General features: G+C 43.1%; 2 protein-coding genes across 2 annotated transcripts in view; both read left to right on the top strand.

Annotated features, from left to right (window-relative positions):
- The window catches only part of rbm14b (RNA binding motif protein 14b), a 10114-nt gene extending 5341 nt beyond the window's left edge, over window positions 1-4773 (top strand). Inside the window, exons 4-5 of the mRNA XM_008320840.3 lie at window positions 34-499; window positions 1006-4773. Of these exons, the coding sequence (XP_008319062.1) occupies window positions 34-499; window positions 1006-1324 (785 nt within the window). The 3' untranslated portion in view covers window positions 1325-4773. The remainder of the gene's footprint in view (window positions 1-33; window positions 500-1005) is intronic.
- A 4859-nt stretch (window positions 4774-9632) lies between these two features.
- The window catches only part of actn3b (actinin alpha 3b), a 23642-nt gene continuing 12463 nt past the window's right edge, over window positions 9633-20811 (top strand). The window contains exon 1 of the mRNA XM_008320854.3: window positions 9633-9767. Within this exon, the coding sequence (XP_008319076.1) occupies window positions 9633-9767 (135 nt within the window). The remainder of the gene's footprint in view (window positions 9768-20811) is intronic.

The raw sequence follows: 20811 nt of genomic DNA, 5'->3' as shown, positions 1-20811 counted from the left end.
CCCCCCCACCCCACCCCCCCCCCCCGACGCGCCCCCCGGCCGCAGCTGCCTATTCGACCCCCGTTTACACCCCGACTATGGCCAACACTCCTGTTTACTTGGCCGCTGCACATGGGTTAGAAATGCCTTCGGCCGCTGCGGTGAACACCGCCTACAGTGTAGCACCAGGTATTTACAGTGCTGCCGGGCCGGCGTATGCCCACATCAGCGCCATGGGAGCAGCGGACCCCGCTACAGCCATCTTCGAGGCAGCGAGACAGGCACACTACTTTGCCCAAGGCCAGCAGGTTGTGGCCGACCAGCAGAGTGCAGCAGTAGCTGCGGCAAAATCTGGTGAGAGGGACCGTAGTCCCCTGCGGAGGTCGGCACCCCTGCTACCAGACCCAGTCTTGAAGCCCTTTATGTACCAGAGAGCCAAGCCACGCAGATCACTGCTCCCCACCCCTGCTGGTCGAGCAGCAGAGGAGGCTGTTGAGGCTGCAGAGGACCCAATGGCCAGGTAGGAAACTATCTGTAGTATTTGTTGTTGCACAATTCAGTTCTCACGTCATAATTATTGATGTTGTAACCTGTGTATGATGCTTTGCCTTCTAGTTATAGAAATAAATATGTGTTTATGTCAAATGTGTGTATATTTATGGCTATAAAACCTTCTAACATACCATGCTTTTTGATGGCAGTAACGCAAGTCAAAACTGTCTGAATTACTCTTTAAATCTACAGATAAAGAGGAAGTGAAGGAGTTAGGAATACATAGTATCATATATAATATTAGTGGTTCTGAAATGATCTTTCACATTACTTGAGACCACATTGTTGGTGTAAAGTTTCTTCCCTGGTGGTCGTGGCTTTGGCAGCGTCCAGCTAATGTGTACGTTTTCCCGCAGAGATTGTTTTTAGTTACATGTGAATAAAGTTTAAACTGGTTGGCCTACACATTTCCTCAAAGTAACATCACTATGTTTGTTCTCCATTATTTGTGTTCCCTAACCCTTCTTTTTGTAGGTACTACGCAGAGTACTACCAGCAGCTGCAGCAGTACCCTCAGTTCCAGTACACCTACCCACCACATGGTGCTATGGCCATACCAGGCCTCCCAGGAGTCTCAGCGATGCAGGCGGTCCCTGGCATGTCTGCGATGACGGCCCAGCCAGTAGCCACGCTGGACGCCCTCAGGCCAGTGGTGCCCACCGCCGCAGCAGTGGCAGCCGCCATGGCCGCGCCCAGGGTGTATGAGCCGCCGTTGCCGCCGCCCACGCGCAAGGAGGCCATCCTCCGCCGCCCCGAACTCTCCCTTCACACGCCTGAGCCCCCCTTCCGATAGTCACAGCAATTCTCCGTCCCATCCCTGCCTCCCTCTCTGCCCTGCATACCTCCACACATTTCCTCCTCCTCCTCCTGCTCCACCCCAAACTTGATCACCTGACAGCAGCTGTACATGTGTATGTGAGTGTGATTGAGGATGGAAAGATGGGAGGGGGCTACTGGGTTTTTTAACCTGCTCTAAGAGGGACTTTTGATCTCCAACCTTGGTCTGGTTTCACTCACATAGTGCATCCATGACATCGACGTTCTCTCATCTGTTTTATGGGCATTATTTTAGTGTTATTTTGTTTGTTTTTTTGTGCCAGTCTCACACTTTGTGCCAGTATTAGATGGACCTCCGCGGTCGTTTTCCATTTGTCTTTCATTTCTACAATCCATTAATGGTTCTCTGAGGCCAAATCTACAATGACAGGTGGTGTCGCACACCTACGTTTGGCCTAGGTGATAAGTTGGGGCAGCTAATTTGAACCTCTTTTGCCTTATGATTTCCATTGTAATCAGATGAGGACGTCGCATAAGCACATACTGTGTATGCATGCAACAGACTCAAGGTTGGCGTGCTTTGGGGCGGGTGGGTTGGTAGTGCTTGTCTTGAATGTGACTTGTAGGATGCAGTACTGTTTGTCTGAATGAATGAGTGAAAGAGAAATGACCTTGCAGCACACAAACGCAGCAGCAGAGACTGCACATCGCAGAAAAAAAAAACAAACAAACACGTGAAGCACACATTATTGTACTGTAATGTCCTTGACTTCCTTTCCACCTTTCTCTCAATCCTCCCCTGAAAGACACTGCTTCACCTCTCTGACAACAGCTGCCTACCTCTCTCCTTCCCCTCTCTCTCTCTCTCTCTGTGAATCCTCTTCTCTTGTTTTCCCTCCCGCTCTTCACTTATTGCCCAGTCAGCAGTTAAATTCCCTGCTCCTCTTAGAAAAGTACAGGGTCAGCAGTTTAGGGAGGAACCTGGACGTCACTGTCAGGGACATATGTAGATAACCCTCCATATTCTGGGGCCTTTAAAGTAGTATTTGTGTTTGTGTAGTTAACATGTAGTACAAGTCCAATTATGTGACTACTGGATGAGCTGTTTACAAAAGGGTCTCTACGTTGCTAAAGGAATGACAGTAGTGTGTAGCAAGAGTAGTAATGTGCCTATGAGCTTTGAGTGAAGTGCATTAAGTGGAGAAATCTCCCAATTTAAGTGCTTTTGATATTACTTTTCAATCACTTCAACAGAGGGTGTCCCTCCAGAGCTGAATGTCCCTGCTGGAGGCTACACAGTGCTAACGTATAACTTTCGTTTACCAGCTACTCTTTTTAAAAAAAAAAAAAACAAGGCACAAATCGAGCCTCACAGAATAAAAACAAAAGCACCAATGAAGTGAGAGATGGGGCAGTGTCTTTCAGTCGCCCACCCACCGAGAAAAATCCTTCCTTCTAAATACCAGACCTGCGTCGGATTGTAATTGCCAGAAAAGTTCCACTCAATACGTTTTCATGCACACTGACATCAGTCCCAGTTTAAAAGCACAGGAGTAAAGTCTGCATCAGTCCACACCTTTCAGCCGGTGTGTTGGGTCTCCAGTTGAAATGTTGGCTGTGCATTTAGTCAACAGTTCAACTGGAGACTCACTAGCTTGAGGCAAGCAAACTATTCTAGGTATATTTTTGGGCTGAACAAAGTGTTTTTTATATTTTGATGCGTCAGACACAAAATATTCTTTAAGATATTGTTGAGGGCAGATCAAAGCTTAACCCCACTGACACCTATGTGTTGCTCTCAACTGGTGCACAACCAACATGTGTTTTTTACTCTCAACCCATTTCCAAGAAAAACAAAAGATAAGCTGGCTCACCCAGCTTTATTATCTTGCTTAATAAAAAAAATGTAAAGAATATGAAAAACCGTTTTATCAGCCGACTGACAACAAGATGATCTGTGAAAGAATTGACTGAGTTTTTAACCCTAAAAATATTTCAGCTTACTCACGAAACGCAAAAGAGATGGAAGAAAGTGTTTTACCAAAGTATTTTCAGTATTTTGTATTTGGTCCAAAATATTTGGCTTGCTTGCCAACAGCAAAAACTAGCTCCTGTTTCATGTGCTTTGAGCGCCCTGTGCATTAGCCAAAATGTTTGAGGCTAATGTAATCACTCAGTGTAGTTTTTTGTTTCTCTCATGCCATGTAAACACACCGACTGAAACTTCTCACGCAGTTGTCCTATCCAATAGATGGCGCTAATGGAAACTACATTTTGAGTGCAAAAGAGTTCGGCCCATCTGCTTTTTTTCCTCACTTTTTTTCATTTATTTGCAACTACCTTTTGACAGTGGTCTGATGCACACACAAAACATCCCCTCAGAATTCACCTCACTGCCTCCCCCTCTCCTCCCACCTCCTTACCCCTGTGTTTCTTTTTTAGTGCTTCAGTGACTTTTGCATTTCACAGTGTAATCTTTTCTGTGTCGTATATACAAACACATGCCAGTTGCATCCTTTGTAGAACTACGTGACTTTTGCGAAATGTCTTGTTTGCCATGTTTGAAATCATATTTTATAGAGAAGTATTTTAATTTTGCCTCTTTCTTTTTAGTAAAAACGACAAAAGATCTTAAAAAAAAAAAGAAACCACACATCAGCATGCTTTTTATGGAGAATATGTATATTATACACACTTATATTAATAAAGAATGTTTGGCTGGCTATTGTGAGAAAAAGACAGCAAAGGGTTTGGACATTTCCCCCTTCTTCTTCTTCTTCTTCTACTACTACTTGTTTATCTTGTTCTTCTCCACTATCTGTTTTCTCCTGTGTAAAATGACCGCCAGACCCAGTTGACTGGGGGACCGAGGGGGAGGCAGGTGTAGATGCTGTGGCCCAGCTTTGCTCTCTGTGGTCAGGGTAAGTGTGGGATGGTGCTCCTTTCTCTCTCCAGCCTCTCAAGATATTTGAGAACAAACCAGCATTAGTTTGGACACAGGCCTTTCATATTCATCCTGCTGCAGACGGGGCATTACAAGCTCTCTGTGAAATCCTGAGGAAAGCTGGGGAGAGGCACACAGATAGAATGGCCGGGGGTGCATTTTGATCTGTGGAGCAGTACTGTTCCTGGGGTTGATGGGTGTGCGTCTAGTCTGGTCTGGTCTGGTCTATCCCTGCTGCACCAAATTTCTCCCTCCACCCTCCGTGTGTCTTTGTGTCCACTTTTCTCTTCGACCTGCATGTGTGATCATCTGTACCTCTGCCACAAATATAAACAAGTAAACAGACAAAAAATATGGCCCAGGATAGTTCTGAACTAACTATCTCAACTGAATTAGGTCTCTGTGCCAACTGGAACGGGCAGCGTGGCGGTGTCAGCCATCGGGGACCACTTTTAGTGCGACGCCATTGCAGCGGGATCTTGTTGTCAGTCTCTCCTGATCCTCGTCTCCACTAAGGTAAATGTAAAAAAATCAACCAAACCAACAAAAACGTCAAACCCCAAGAACACTGACCTCTCCTTTCCCCACCTGCCGCCCCCCCCCACCTTTCTTCTGACTGTGCCTTGACCAAACTCTCCTTCCTACTCCTCCTCTCCTCCACCATCACCGCGCTCCACAACTCCTCCTCTTTTCGCTGTAATGGTAGTGCCACGCCTACACGCCATTAGTGGAGGGTGGGGTTGGGCTAGATTTGAACCCCGGGGCCACTCTTTCTTCCCAGACAAGCTGTGACCCCTGTGTTGCATCAGCCAACCAGGGACTCACTGTGGCCCTTCTGCTCCAGTGGAGAATGAAAGGGTGTTTGTTGCTGTGTCTCAATTTGCGATCTGCAGAAGTTTTACCAGAAGTTGTAAAACGTGTCCTAGTCCTGTGCCAATGTCCAGGTCCAACAAGTTATAGTTATCAACTACAGTTGAATCGACTTATCTAGGTTAGGAGGTTAGAGGTCCAATCCCAGGCTCCTTCAGTCTTTATGCCTGTGTGTACCTGGGCCAACAGCGAGCATTAAAATAGCCTAGTTGTTCCTGGTGGCTGTGTTGGGGGTGTACAGGTGAATCTGACCAGCACACGCTAGAGAAAACACTGCATGTACTGTATATGTTGACACAGATGAAGATTTAAAAGACATTCCACAATAAGCTAGCAAAGGCAGCTGGGATATGTTGGACTGCGTAGGATCTAACCATTTTAGCTAGTGACACAGATGTTAGCTGCTCTCATTATGACTGACATGGCGCCAATCCTGTGTTACCAACCACTTTGTGTAGAGTTTCTGGCCTATAATTGTAGCCCATGTTGGCTGCAGACCATGAACTGGGACACAGCTCGTGTATGTTTTGAGCGTGGATGTCAGCAGAAGGTTATTGGGTGGCGTTTCAATAAATGGTGAGGCTTGGCACAAACGGACACGCGCCCTCCTGACCATCACACTACCCGCTAGTCACCGCCGTTATCGCCGCCCTCACCCACCTCCCCACCCTTCCCCTTTTTGCCCAGGTCTCCTTTGTTTTATTCCTCTCTTCATCCGCCCTCCTCCTGTCTTTAACCCCCATTTTACTGTGCTGAAGCACCTCCCAGCCGCACAGACACAAAAACACAGACACACACACACATGCTCGGCGCTTTTTTTCCACCGCCGCCACCGCCGTTGCCACCTCGGATCTGGGTTTGTGGCTCTGGCCCTGGCTTTACTACCTAGAACCACCCACCTGACCCAACCCTTCCCACCCGTCTGCTGTTGTTGAATGTGTGACCTCAGTAACCTAATGGGACAATGGTGTCAGACAAGTCGTTTTGTTAAAACCATTGAATTTTAGTTTTTGCTTCTCGAGGCTGTGGGAAGGGTCCGAGCTTTCAACATTATGGATTTTCCTAACCTTCTGCTCCCTCTCTGTCTGCGTGCCTGTCAGAAACGTCCTATAAGATAGGCCTTGGTACCAGGCTCTTCAAACCTGTAGATTCTCATCAATCTCAGGATTCCTATAGGACCTCTCTGGGGGTGGGGGTGTGGGGAGGGGGGGTAGCATTAGTTCTGAACTTCTTCTGATCAGCCAGGACTGACTGAATAGGAATGCTCCTAGTGAGTTCCCTCTGTCCTGAAACAAAAGCTCTGTTCCCTAAAACAGAAGCTTTTGGATAGACTCCAGATACAAATGTTTTCTGTTTTTGTTTTTTTGTCTTTGGTAGTAGACACCAGGCCATTAAACACCAGGTGAGTTGATAGCAGAGGCCATTACTGTTGTCAAAGTTAGTAACTGGTCTTAACAACCGTACTCCATTCACTCAGTAAATTCCCAAATCTTTGACTCTCATCGTGTGATCCTGAGGTTTGCAGGTGTCTTTGAGGGATAACCCGTGCACACACCTCTAAGAAGGTTGACCAACTCAAATGTGGTGTGAAGAAAACACAAACAATCTCCACTTTTTGACTTTCACAAATGCTAATTGGCCATGACTGGTACAGTCTCATAGGTGAGCAGAACCATGCAGGACTATTAAGAACTTTGAATCAAGGTTGCAGGTTGAAAACTGGAGAGCAGTAGAGACCATGCCTTGAGTTCTGGAATGAGTTTTGTTCCTTTAAACTGTTCCGTCCTCTGCCTTCAGCCTTCCCCCCAACTGTCCCCTCTAAGGTACTGGTTGAGTCTGGGCTTCTTAGGTGAATGCAGCCATGCATCCCTGACCTCACCCACCTCCTCTGTCTTGACAGCTAAAGCTCACTGCAGCCTTCTCACCTCTCCTCCTCTTTTTAGCCTGCCTCTCTCTGATATAGACAGTGGAATTCCCCAGATGCTCTGTGTATGTGCATATACACTCTCCTGTACTGTTTTTTTTTTTTTTTTATGTCACGGAAACTGCCAAGACAGACAAGTGTGTGTCTCTGGGGGGTTTATCCTCTCTGCAGTTAGATATTTAGCACAACTCGTATAAAGACCACACTGCCTTTTGATTTGAGTTGGTTTCATAAAATGGGATCGTGAGTGTTCTAGTTATTCTAGTACAGATACTGATGTGAACTGTGCTGCTGCTGCTGCTGCTGCTGCTGCTTGTTCTCATCACTCAGATGCAGTAGAGTGAATTCCTCAGAGAGAGGACACACAATAAACCCTGTAAATCCAATACACTTCTAATATACTGTCCCTGAATTTGTTTATTAATCACTTCCTCATTAAGGTCCGGTGTGTCACATCTAGAATGGTTTATCTGTACTTTGAAGAAAGGGTCCCATGTGGGACGCTGCCATCTTGTGCTGAAATGTTTTTACAGCAGCAATAAGGGATGCACTGTAGTGTTTTCAGAGTGATACTTGAACACTATCACCTTCAAACTCTGACTATAAGATATAACATCATAGGATATGGATCCAATTGCAGGATTCAAACCACGATGTGTCTCTAGTGAGTTTGTTCTATATACGGGGACTAAACAAGGGGTTGTGACGTTAAAGATCATCTGAAAATCTTTGACTAAAAGAAACCACTTATATTTATATTACTGGACCTATGTTAGGTAGGATGCAGAGGTGGTGTATAATTACAACCACCTCACTGAAAAATGACCTCATTTTAGCACAAACCAGCTATTGTTAATTATGCAACAATAAATCAGCTAGCTTGTTAGCAGCAGCACAGTGATGAGCAGTATCTGAAGGTAACACCAGCTGTAGTTACACTTCAGAGGCTGATTAATTACAAATTACATCAGTCGAGTTTCCAAAGATGAATCAAGGGTGATTGAGTGAAAGCGTCGCCTCCAGAGAGTAGCGACCCGAACCTGCGCATTTCAAGAAAATTAGCTGCCAGCACAAGCTCGACTGAGACGAGCGGATTTGATTCTACTCCATGAATCCTCTCAATTACTGTGAATGACAAATCCTTCACTCAGATACTAATGATATTGTATGCCTCTGTATGATTTATATATATATATATATACATATATATATATTCCTTTTAATCTGTATTTCTATGTTGAATTATTTTTATGAATTGGCATGAGACTCATAAATAAACCTTCTTTTTTCTAATCTTAAAAGAAATGCCTGGATCTTTTATTGTCATTCTTGGAGACACAGGGTGATCATTATCACATTAAAATTATTTAACTAATTGTTTTATGACATTTGGTTATCATTTAGCCTTTTAGGCTAACCACACCAATTTTTTCAACATCTCCAGCCAAATTTTAGATCACTGTAAATGATATCATTGCTAAGTTAGCCTTACTGTAGCTCTGAGCTCAGTTTTAGCCAAGACCTGATTCTAATGAGTCGCTGAAGTAAAACATACGCTTCAGTGAGTGTATTTATATTTGTTAACAGTTTCATGTTTACACAGAATTGAATTGAAAAATATGGACACAGATCTCACATTTTGTGCCTTTTTATTGTATCTTTTTGCAGCATAAATCTACATATATATATATATATATATATTAGTGCTAAATTCGGATTGTGATATTTTCATCTAAATCTAAACTTTTGTACATCATTATGTCAGTAATTATGTCATAATTGCTCATTGGTTAAAAATGTAAATATATTAAAATGACCTGTAAGATTAAGAACACAGATTTCTATGTTGTTTTTCTAAGTAAAACGTTTGTAAGAAATGCCAATTCAATATGCTGATCTTTGACCTTGTTAAGTCAAGTTAATTCAACATTCACTAAACACGTTTGTCTCAATGGACTTCACAGTTTGAAATAAGGACTTATGGAGAGAAATAAAAGAACATAACAATTAAGAGTGCAATCTGGGCTTTTTCATTGATTATACACGAAGGTTCATTAGTTTAAGAAGCACCTGTTTGTGGTTAGAGGTGGACTGAACTGCAGGGGTCTGGCCTTGCCATTGAGGATCATTAGCAGCAACAGGTGCATGGCACAGGCCATAAAAACCTCGCTGCTGCCAGGGAGGCGTGATTGACAAGAACCCCGGCCACTGGGGGCCCACGGAGCCGCTGCTCGTGGGTCACCACCCCGCCCTTTGCACCTTTTTAGGGTCAGAACCCGATACCTAAGCTGTCGGTTCCCATACTTATTCGGGTGCGGTCACGTGTGCCACTTTTGACCAGGAAAGGAGCACCGGTCAGCTGGGTCTTCTGGTAGTGGGAGCACCACCTCCGCACAGGCACGTCGCATCGAGTGGAGTCTGGTCTCTGCAGCGCCCCAACTGTCTCTGTCCCCCCCCTCAAAGCGAGACCCGAGGAGGTTCTAGCCCAACGGCTTCGTCGTCGTAACTGCTGCTGAGTATTTTTGTTATTTATTTTTCTTCATTCTAAACTGAGGGGGACCGTGAAGTCCTGACAGAGGCGGCACCATGACAGCTGTCGAAACCCAAATGACCACCTATACCACCTATACGATCCACCAAGAAAACGCGTACATGACCCAGGAGGATGACTGGGACAGGGACCTGCTGCTGGACCCCGCCTGGGAGAAGCAGCAGAGGAAGGTAAGGTGTGGAGCTACGAGCTTTTGGAACAGCGACTTGTGCCAAACGTGCGTAATTACGCACGGGTTTACCCACGCCCTCACCGTTCAGCTGCTCATTTCTAACGCATATTAACACAAGAAGTGTGATTGCCACTGATTTGTTTTTACCCCTGTGCCATATAACATTGTCCAAGTGTTAAAAAAAGTGCCTGACGGGGCTTTGGGCATGTGTGCTTTAGCTGTCCTCGCACCTGGCACTTCAGTCCTGCTGGAGGCTGTACGGGGCAGATATTTTAGGCCTTTCTCAGTGTTGTCTTTCACTTCCCCCTGGTTGCCCTGTGAAGACTGTCTAAATATACAACCCTCCCCAGTCTTCAGCTGTACTTTAAATCAAAACTTCAAAATAAAACTCACCCAGAATAATAACAATAATAATAACCATGAACAACGACTAAATCTACATGTCATGCCCCTCTCTTCCCAAGAAAGACAACATGTTAAGGAAATAAAAGTAAACCAATCAAAATACATTTGTCTCATATAATTATCCATTAATTCGTTTGGATATGGGCATATATTTGTCAGTAACAGCAGTTTTAAAAACAAACAAACAAAAGAAAAAGAGCAAGAAACTTAAAACTGCATCTATTTTTCATTCAAGTGTCTATTTTAGATCCCATGACTGGGTTACAGAGCAGGGCTAAGTCTGGACCTGCAGAGGGGGCCAAACAGCCCAGCTAGATTCAAACATAAACAATCAGAGGTATATATTTAATCATAACGTGTTGCTCCTATTTATATGTATTAGGATATTCAAATGTGGGCGCAATACCCTCAAAAACTGTTCATATTTGTTGTCCAGTAAATATATAAACAGATGAACTCACAGTAAAATAATCAATTCTTTTTAGTACATTTAACCAATAATAGTGCTAATTAAAAAGTCCAGCAATTCCTTAATTCAATGATATGTTCAACAAACAACAAATTATTTAGAATGCCACATGAAAGTAACAAAAACACAGAGCTATGATGAAACAGTGAAAATACTGACTTTAGAACTTGTTTTTGTCAGTTATTCTGAGAGTAAACGGTCTGTCAAAAGTCACTAAAAGTATAACTAGCCCCATTTATATTGATTTAAATGTGTGGAAAATGAACAGAAACAAATTATCACTGTCGCTTATAATGTCTCTAATAAAGTAATAATTAAAACGGATGCATACTAATTTACATTTACGTATTTAGAATAGTTAAATGACTAATCATTTAATAAACTAATGTGCTTTCTATGGTGGAGAAACGCAGGGGTCTTTTTACACATTAATGTGTCCATGTCTGTGCCTAACCTAAATTAACATTAGCTCAAATGAAACAAACTAATTTCAACATAAACATGTTTAAAAAAACCAAAACAAAACATATTTATGCTAAGATATAAGTATGTACATTTAAATGAGCCAAGTTAGAGCCAGTTGGAAGTCAACAGTTGCTAAGGCAATGGTCTGGTCTTGCCCTTTGCCATGATCAAAAGTGACACGACAACAAATTAGCATTTGCCGTTAGCATAGGCTAATCTGGTTAGTTGTGACAGTAGTGATTGCAAATCAAAGGTTAAACCATGTTTTACAGAAGAAAATGGTGACAATAGAAGAATTATTTATTTTTTAAAAAACATGTATTCAAGTAGATAAGATACAAGCTCAACAAAGCCATGTTTCTTCATCACAATGCTATGACATAGCTGCCTTGATGGTTTAGCACCATCTTCATCATCTTCTCCATGGAGCCAGGTAAACATTTAAAAATATATTCTTTTAACAAATACTCATTCTTGGACAATGTTGTGCTATATTTTCATCAATAAATAGTAATCAGTTGTCAGCAACTTATAAACTAGTAAAACATTTTACTGCAGTCATACTGAAAGAGAATCTATTCAATCTGATATAATAAAATAAAGTATCGGAAAAGTCTGATTTTGGGCGAAAGTCTAAAAGAATACATACACATATGTGTGTGTTTTGAAGTGATGCATCAAAATAAAGAACAAAGTGATCATTTTTACTTTGGTTGCTATGGCAAACTGGAGAATAAAAAACAGGTAGAACCTTTTGTATTTTTGGTACTTTTTCTTGCTTTTACAGTAAACATTAGTGGCAGAGTAATGATTTTTCAAAGCACATACACGTGTACAATTGCAAGATTAAAATGTAATGTTTTAATCTACGCTGTAGCTGATTCTTATTATTTAAAGCAATTTGCTGATTTAAAAATTTGCTTAATACGTCTAACAGAAAGTAAAACCTATTCTGAGATATGTAACTCTCTCCAACTCAAAACAAAAGAATCCATCTCAGTTTATTTGCTTCTTAGTTTTATCTTTTACGACAAACCTGACATGTTCTTATTATGGTGTATTACATCATAAGGAAACAAACAAACAAACAAAAAAGAAAATTAGGGATGTGGAAGGCGTTTTCCTGTTTATCTGCAGAATTGTTCTGTCACTTCTGCAGATTCAATTCAGCTTCACCCCCTGAAGCTGAGGTTCTGTGACAGGCTGAGAGACCTCAACAGATGGCAACAGAAAGAGAGGGAGTGATGGCATGGCTGGTACATATACACCCCGGGTTGGTTTCACAGACCCACAAATAAACATCTTCCTAAAAATACTCTTCAACTTGCACCGCTCCAATCCCCCGCCCCCTTCTTTTTCTTTTTCTCTTATTTTTTCTTGTCTCTTCTCAAGTCACATTCTCATCTCTCTCTTTTTTCCCTATTTCACGAGAAGTGCTCTTTTCAAATTGTGACTTTTTAAAATTTTATTTCAAACACCTGTCATTACTTTAAAGTGTAAGATGATATCATGAGATTTGAATTTTTTTAGTCTTCACCTACCATCCTCTCAGGGGAGTAGGTCATCGTACTCCGATGCTCTTCTCGGCATGTCAAATCAAGCTTAAGGGGCTGATATCAGACCATAAATATAACCCCTGCATCATTTTGCAATGTAATGAGTCTGAAAGGAAATCCGTGCACCACCTGTTGTCTCAGTTGTCCTTGAAATTTCAGCGGAAAAAGCTGCTCAACACTTGACGTAGTAGTAAAAGTGTTTGTCAACACACGGCGTGCTGCCAACTCTGAGCTAAGAATTTAGAGTTAGCATGCGCTTAAAGTAAAGTGATCTTATTTATGATTTTAAATAATCCATCGTGATATTGGTTAATACGGATATCATTTGGAGCAGACCTTCCAGCTTCATGATTCATGGCTTGGTTTGGCGCAGCACTTTAGATGAATAGGAGCTGGCAATAATCGCATCAGATGCTGCAGCCAGGGAAGGGTATCAGGTGGAGGGAGACACGAAAGGATGCGGTGGAGATATTTGGCGACATTATTTTATCAAAGTAAGTGTAATTTTAGAAATAAGACGGGTTGGCGCTGGCTGCTGGTGGTTTGTCAAGCTGTTTTAGACCAGTCGAGGACAGAAGTAGATGTTTTCGTCAGCTCGCCAAAGCGTATTAATGTCCGCTGATCCGACAGCCTTACAGAGGCCTTACATGAGCACGTCCACCGAAGTCCTGAACTCAATCGATGGCTGTTATAAGATTATTGGACTCATTGATCCAAAAGGTTTAACTACAGAGCTGAAGTCAAATGCAAATATTCAGTTGGATTCAGCAGATCTGTATTCAGATGCCGATTTTGCCTGATCTCATTGGCCACCTACTGGTCGGCTTAGTCCATCTACTCGGATAGAAAGTGGGCATAGGTTTTAATCTCAGATATTTTGCGGTTGCCAGTGCAGTATCCAAAGTCAACTCCTGTTTCACATAGTTGGAGAATGCAGCTGGCAAACAGCTAAGTTGACTGATGACTCATTGTGTAGCACAGGGCTTGCACTAGCAACAGTAGCCTAAGAATACCTATTATATAGAGGAATCAACAGTTTTAAACATGTATAGTCATGAAGTTTGTTCCTGATTTATACTAAGAAATCATTAAGGTAATACAAAGGAAAAAAATGTTGTTAAGGCAGATACCTTTAAAAAAAAAGTAAATGCTTAAAGATATTCTTCTACTTTTCACTTTATTCCAACCTTATCTCCATCCACAGCGTGCAAAATCATAAACTGTTACAGTTATTTTCAGTAATGTGACATTTATCCACTCCACCTCATGTAATGTCCCTCTGTGTAGGCGAGGCAAAGGTCTTATAAACGCTGCGTGATTGAATCTATTCCGTCTAATCTCATTTTGCACTTTAAACAAGTGCGCCTGCAGCACAGCAGCCAGACAGGTCCATTGATTTAACCTCCAACCTGATGTTTTTGTGAGATGATGCTAAATAAAAGGACCCGGTTCTATTTAGGTCGCACTGAGGAAGCAATTTGCTGTGAGTGTGGAATTGCCGACATTGCTCAGTCCTTCATTATCATTTTGGAATGTCATCTTCCTATATTCATCAGTGAATTGTTTCCCCCCACTTGGCACAGTTGCCCTTTTTCGCCCTTACATAATTTCCGAGGCCTATTTTTGAAATGCAAGTGACAATCACTTCAGAAATGACATTATTGGAGCTAATGAATATGACATTTCTCCCTTCACCATCAAGGTGTGGTGTTAAAGCTTCATTAAAATGGATGACATCATCGACCACTGAAGCAGGACTAGCTGTATAACATTAAGTCTTTAAATTGGAACATTATAGATACATTGACTTGTTTAATTGTGAAATGGACTTAACCTGCAGATGCAGTAGCACAGAATCCCTCACTGACACTGAGATCAGAGGGCAACTCTAGTGTCCTTCTGCAATTCTTCAATTTACTCCATCAGGGTCATGTGATTCCAGAGCTGGAACCATTAAGAATTTGAACTTTGATCTCAGCTTCAAGTATGACAAAATATCAGGTGTTTTGTAAGTCCAGTTAGTCTAAGAAGTGGAGAGTTGTTGTTGTTTCATATCTATACCAGAAGCTTTATGCCTGTGGTGTTGTGTATGTTTGTGTGACACAGAGAGGTGCATGTGTTTGAAGCTTTAACGTAAGTGGAGAGGTGAGAGGAGCTGCAGTCAGATCAAATAGCAGTTTCTATTCCAGAAGCCCTGTCCATGTAGGGAGGCTTCTATAAACTGCTTTAGTGCTGTTGCCGGAGTCCTGGGAGGCCGTAAGAAGGGCTGACGGGTGTGTGTGTGTGTGTGTATGTGTGTGTGTGTCACTGACTGGTGTGTTCTTTAAGCAGTTTGCATTTTATTAGATGGCGTTTCTCATGTGAGCTTTGAGGAACAGGAGGCGTTTGGACTGCGGCTCATTAAAGGGTTGTGACGGCGGACACGCAATATGTTGATTATGTCAGAACGTAACCAGGGGAAAGGAGAAATGAGGATTGATGGTCAGTGAGGGCAGCCATCTTGATGTGATCGCAGTAATCCTGAGAGTCTGAAAATAGAATAAAAAGATGGATCAGTCACAGGGAATGAGTCGGTGGACGTCGTCGTTGTTTTCGTTGCAGTTTTTATTTGTTTATTACTTTTAATATTGTGGGTGTTGATCCAAATGCAAAGTTCTACAAATCCTCCAAGAGGTGTCAGAGTGGAACCTTGCGATGATCACACATCCCTAAGCTGCTTGTGGTAATGACACACACACACACACACACTGACTGGTGAAGCCCAGTTTTGCCTTGGTTAAGTACATAACAGTTGGACTTAGTGGAGTAGATATTTATAGTTTGGTGGCAGCAGAAGTTGCCGTCATCAGTCAGACGTCTCTGAGGTGAGCGCTCTCCTATAATAGGTCTGAGGTCATCAGGATATCATTATCTCCTTTATAATGGCCTACACGTCTTCAGGAGGAGCTCATTATCATCTTTTTTGATGTGATATCATCCAGAAATGTGAGGCGTGACTTTCTTCTTTGAGGGCTGCCTTGTCAGGTTCAGTTACATCATTTTTTTTCAGACTCGACCTCAGTTAACTTCAGTGTCTCACCTGAAGACACTTTTTGTGCAGATGTAGGACAAACACACAACCCTGTTTCATCACTGAATGTAAGCACGTCTCCTTCACAGTGTAACAGGAAAAGATTTAAGTCCACTTCATGAATGAGCCATTAGCAGTTGTCATGTGGTTAATCTGTCACTTCGCAATCCACAAATACCAAAATGAAATCAGAGGTGCAAGATGATCCCACTTGACCTTTTTGTGCTCCTCTAATGGCGGCACAAAGATGACGTTGACTCGCTGCTTTTGGCTAAATTGACATAGTAAAGTGTGACTGTGCTGCTGTGTTGCTATCGACAGCCTTAGATCGTTTTCACACATACGCAGGTTCTCTTGGTCAAGGTCCCTGTTCAGACGGAATGAGCTGACTCCATTTCTGCCTGGACAGGTTTGCCTCTTATTTCAGAGAAAGAACTTGTGCCATTCTGAAATTAGACACAGCCCCCCCCCCCCCCCCCCCCCCCCCCCCCCCCCCCCCACAATCTATCTTCCTCTTCGTCACCCTCCGAGTCCAGAACTCGTTAGACGACAAAAGAGGAGCCATTGTGCCACTGCCGACCTCACCTTCACTCTCTGCCATCCATCACGCACTCGCTCAATTAATCTATTGGCTTGTGTGACAAGGAGAGAGCGAACGCTCAGTGAGTGATGAGAGCTATAGAGGTGGTTTGGGTGTAGAATATTCAGGAAAACCAGAGACGTGTACAGCCATGCAGATTAAAGCTGCGTCTGTGGTGTCAGACTCGGTCGTTGTTACCGTTAAATACCATTACATTTGTAAAGTTAAAAGGCCCTTTCATCAGAAGATATACTACATATTAAAACTGTGAGTCTTCTCCCATGAGCTGATGTCACCATCTCCTAACATTGACTTTTATTTAGGTTTGACTGCAGCCTGTCTTCCCTGGTTTATGTGTTAGTCCAGACTTTTGTTAGACAAATATGTGTCCTGCATGGGCAAACTATGGCTTGCGGGCCCGATATGGCCCATCGGGCTTTCCAATCTGGCCCATGAAATATTGATACAAAGTTATCCATCTCATGGTAAAGACTGATTTTAGATTGTCCTTTTCCTGCCTTGCAAGGCATTAACTGCAATATCAGTGGATGCTCATAGATGGCGACAAACATACGAAGAGCTATTATCTAAGAAAATGACCCGAATCCCAATTACATGCAGTTGTGGTTCTTGAAACATGTCAAGACACTTGTCTGGTCTGATACGGCCTCAGAATGACTTTGCTGATGTGCTTTATTTAAAGGCATATATTCATGAAATTGCCCAAATTTAAAAAGAACCTTTGTGAGGCTGTTTTTCTACACCACAACCTAATTTGGTAGTAGACCAGTAAAAAGAAAAGGTTAAGAAAAGCACTGAATGTCATATTCCCTGGGTTTCCTTTTCAGTCTTAAAGTGTATTTTTCTTTTTCTTTTTTATATCCTTACTTTCACTTATTTAAAATCCGTGTCGTTGTGACCTTGAACATCAGCATAAATCACACAGGGACGCTGCTTGAAGGGCCCTTTGCTCAAATTTGGCTGTTATTCCAAATCTGTCTCTATCATCCTGGTTACACAGTGGAACACAATGCAAGTCAGCCTAATGGAGCAGAGCAGGACACTATGTATCTGCAGAACCGAACAGGAGCGACTAAAGTGACAGTGCACGTGGACGGACAGATGGCTGTGTCAAAAACAAGTGAGTGACTGCTGCGGGCTCGCCAATGTTCCCTCCCGCTGCTCAGAGACACACCTGGCTCATACGTACATGTTGTGATGCAGGATGGTCAGGACAGCACCACCATATGGTACCAGTCATTCTGTTGTTGCTTAGGTCACAGTGACTCTATGTGGGCTGTTCTGCTGCCTCCTGGAGTTTACAATACATTAGAATTGTTTGCAGGTGCACGGTGTCGTACATCTCCTATCTCCTGCTCCACCTGTTGTCAGTTCTCCCATCATCCCTCGGTGCCAACATTGTGTCTCCCTGACATCTGGCACAGAGTAGAAAACAGCGAATGCACACGGGCTTTGACTACAAGTGCTGCCCTAGGCCTTTTATCCTTTAAACACTGATGTAAATCCCACTGGTTTAGACTGTGGCCGGTGCTGCAGAGCTCACTGGTGGTCATGTTGTCAGCAGGATCTCTGGGACCTGGGCCTGGTTATCTCTGAGAGTTGAGAAGAAGAAGGAAAAATTACTGTTTTCAGGTTACAGAAAAAAAAAATCAATTAGAAACTCACTAGTTTGAACTGATCTTTCTTGAAAATCTTGTTTGACGTGACGTTAACAGTCTCAAACACTGTTTCAAAGTTGGTTGCAGCCTAGTATATTGTACCAATTTGAGGAATGGTTCATTACTGTGGGAGTGTGAAATGAAAGGTGCGGCCAATCTGTAACCTGCAGCACTTCAAGCTAGTGTCCTCCGTCAGAGTTGAACATACACTGCCTAGTTCTGCAGCAGCTCTGAGTGAAGCATCTGTCGTCTTTGTACTGCTGTCAACCAGGTGTTTTAATGTAGCTGTGGGAGTGGAGTCCACAGGGCAAAAGAGGTGGTGGTTCAAGGTGTGTTTGGGTGAGACTAGGCATTAACTCCCAGCTCTTATGTCATTGTCCTAAATTGTCCCCACACATGGCACCCAAGTTCAGGGCATGCAGTGTCTTTGACAAGGGTGGTGGGAATGTAAAGGCCACCAGGGAGGAGGAGTCGGTTCCTAAATGTCGACAGCACCTGTCACGTGCCGTAACTCATCTGGTCTTTCTCTGTCCTGTCACTTTACGGCCTGTGAGAGAATAAGGGCCAAAACTGTAAGGCAAGCAAAAACAAACACGACCTCTGGAGAGTTGTGAAAACGACATTTCAGCTCATTCGTGGTACGTAGGTCTGGGTTTGCTGTCCTGCTGTGCTTTCAATGACTGACATCGACCTGACAATTACCACTGATTCACTGGTTGCTTTTCTGTTCAGTAAATACGACTCTTCAGTGAGTGATCAGAGATGAGGGAGAAGTCAGCTGAAGTCAAACCTGCCAAACCTAAGCAGAACTGAGTCATTAGTACCTTGTTCTAATAAGCAGTGGCTGACATTGACATTGTCAAATCAGACTTACTCAAAACTGTTACTCTACAAAGTGCATTAGTCTTTAGCTGGTTATTGTTGTGATTTCTGTCCTGACGGTGTTTATATGGGTCTCTAGTCTAGAACCACAGTCCTGGTTTCAGATTTGTTTCTCAAATGTTGCCTCAGGGTCAGGAATTGTTGTGTCCTTATGTATCTCCAACACAGTGACCTTGTAAACAAATAAGCCCTGGGTTCATATGCACTGACTATTATTATGATTCCTGTGATTTGTTTATGTGGTGTGTGTGTGTGTGTGTCCAGAATATGACTGTTGAACAGGTGTGTGACAAAGGTATCTGCAGCAAGCACGTGTGGAAACAGTCAGTCAGGTCAGGCAAAGTATTTTTACATCACTATTGAAACATAAAAATAACACCCTTATATTAAGACGTGTGAAAAGCAGTTGGATGTGTAATTAAAAAATGGTAGACTTTGAAGATAAGCAGATTGTTGTTTTTTTTTTTTTTTAAATCATAGCTTACAAGGATTTAACGTTATTTCCTGAACTTGGTTTCCCAAGTGTTTCCCCACCACAGTCAACCACACATTGATATGGCTTCAGTATCTACTGACACTGATCGAAGCAGTGATACTGTAGAAACCCTGGGGGTTTTACTGCCTCCACCTGAAAGTCCCACAGATGACATCATTTACTTTAACAATCAATTACTAAACCTTTACATGTATATAAAAAAAGAAGAACGAGTGAAATATTGAGGTTGTTTAAAAATTTGCACATTGCCTTAGAAAACAGCCAGATTGTTAATTTATTTGAATCGTTCAATATAAAGTTTAAATGAACCTTTATTTGATTTTGGCCTGGATGGAGCACTGTGCTCCATACTTTTTAATAATGATTTTCTCCACTGTCTTGCAAAATTGTCTTTAGTTTACAAAGTCTGTAGTCTGTCTCTCAAATCAGAAATGCTAGCTGCTGATGTGGATGTTGTTCCAAAACCATAGGTTGCTCTTTGTTTCCCCTCAGAGGCCGACTACTGTAACTGCAGGCAGTTCTGCGGTTGCGTCAGCCTTTACTGTCAGCGTCTTTGCTTGTTTAATGAGCAGGTGAAGAGACATGCAGACATGTGTGAGTGTATGTCAGCTGTACGGTGCGTTAGCAGCCCAGAGCCCCTGCTGGGGAGGCGTAGTAATTACCGGCCTTCAAATGGGCCACGGTGACCTCATTTTTACAGGAAGGCCCTTGTAAAAAAAGACAGAACTGAGCTGAGCCATGCCAGGCTAGACTGACAGGTGTGGACAGAGAGGTCAGGGGGAGAGGAGTGGGGGTAGGCTTGAGTGACTTCATACCACTGGACTTTGTGGAGGACCACAAGCATTTAAGCTAGCCCACAGGGTGAGATAATAGAGCTGTTCAAACACAGGGCAGTAAAAATAAAACCTCCTGTCACACTTAATTGTTAACGTGCTGCCTTTTAGATTGAATACATGTGAGGTACACGGTGGAGTGAGCCCTCTGGTTTATGTCATCACGCTACGTTAGCCTACTGCCGCTCGGCTTTGCTGCTGGAGACAATTTACTTCCAGATATTTCCAGAAACGTTTGTTCGGTCTATTAGCGTATCTCTCCTGGTTTGTCCGACCATTTCCTTTTCCTCTTCTTCTCACTCCATCTCGGCACTTTACAGTTCACCTCAGGAATCCTGCCTGCTCAGCTGTTCCTTGGTGTCCTATAGCAAACCGATTTAGCCTCCTCTTTAGCCCCCACCTTCTCCTTAATTTAGCCCCCACCCCTCTACCTCCTCCATGTCCTCCTCCACACACCTTCCTGTCTCCTCTCCACCCTGGCCTACTGGCCTATGTGTGCTAGATTAAGAGTCTGTCTAAATTTGGGCATCCATGGCAAAAGGAGACGAGCACCTGCTGGGACCCCGGCCGGTCGGAGAGGGGCGGCCTCCTCCTCCTCCTCCTCCTC

The sequence above is a fragment of the Cynoglossus semilaevis genome, chromosome 1, assembly GCF_000523025.1.
Source record: "Cynoglossus semilaevis isolate Cse_v1.0 chromosome 1, Cse_v1.0, whole genome shotgun sequence".
NCBI classification, from domain to species: Eukaryota; Metazoa; Chordata; class Actinopteri; order Pleuronectiformes; family Cynoglossidae; genus Cynoglossus; species Cynoglossus semilaevis.
The sequence above is the reverse complement of the archived record's forward strand: the minus strand, read 5'-3'. Positions and strand labels throughout refer to the sequence as shown.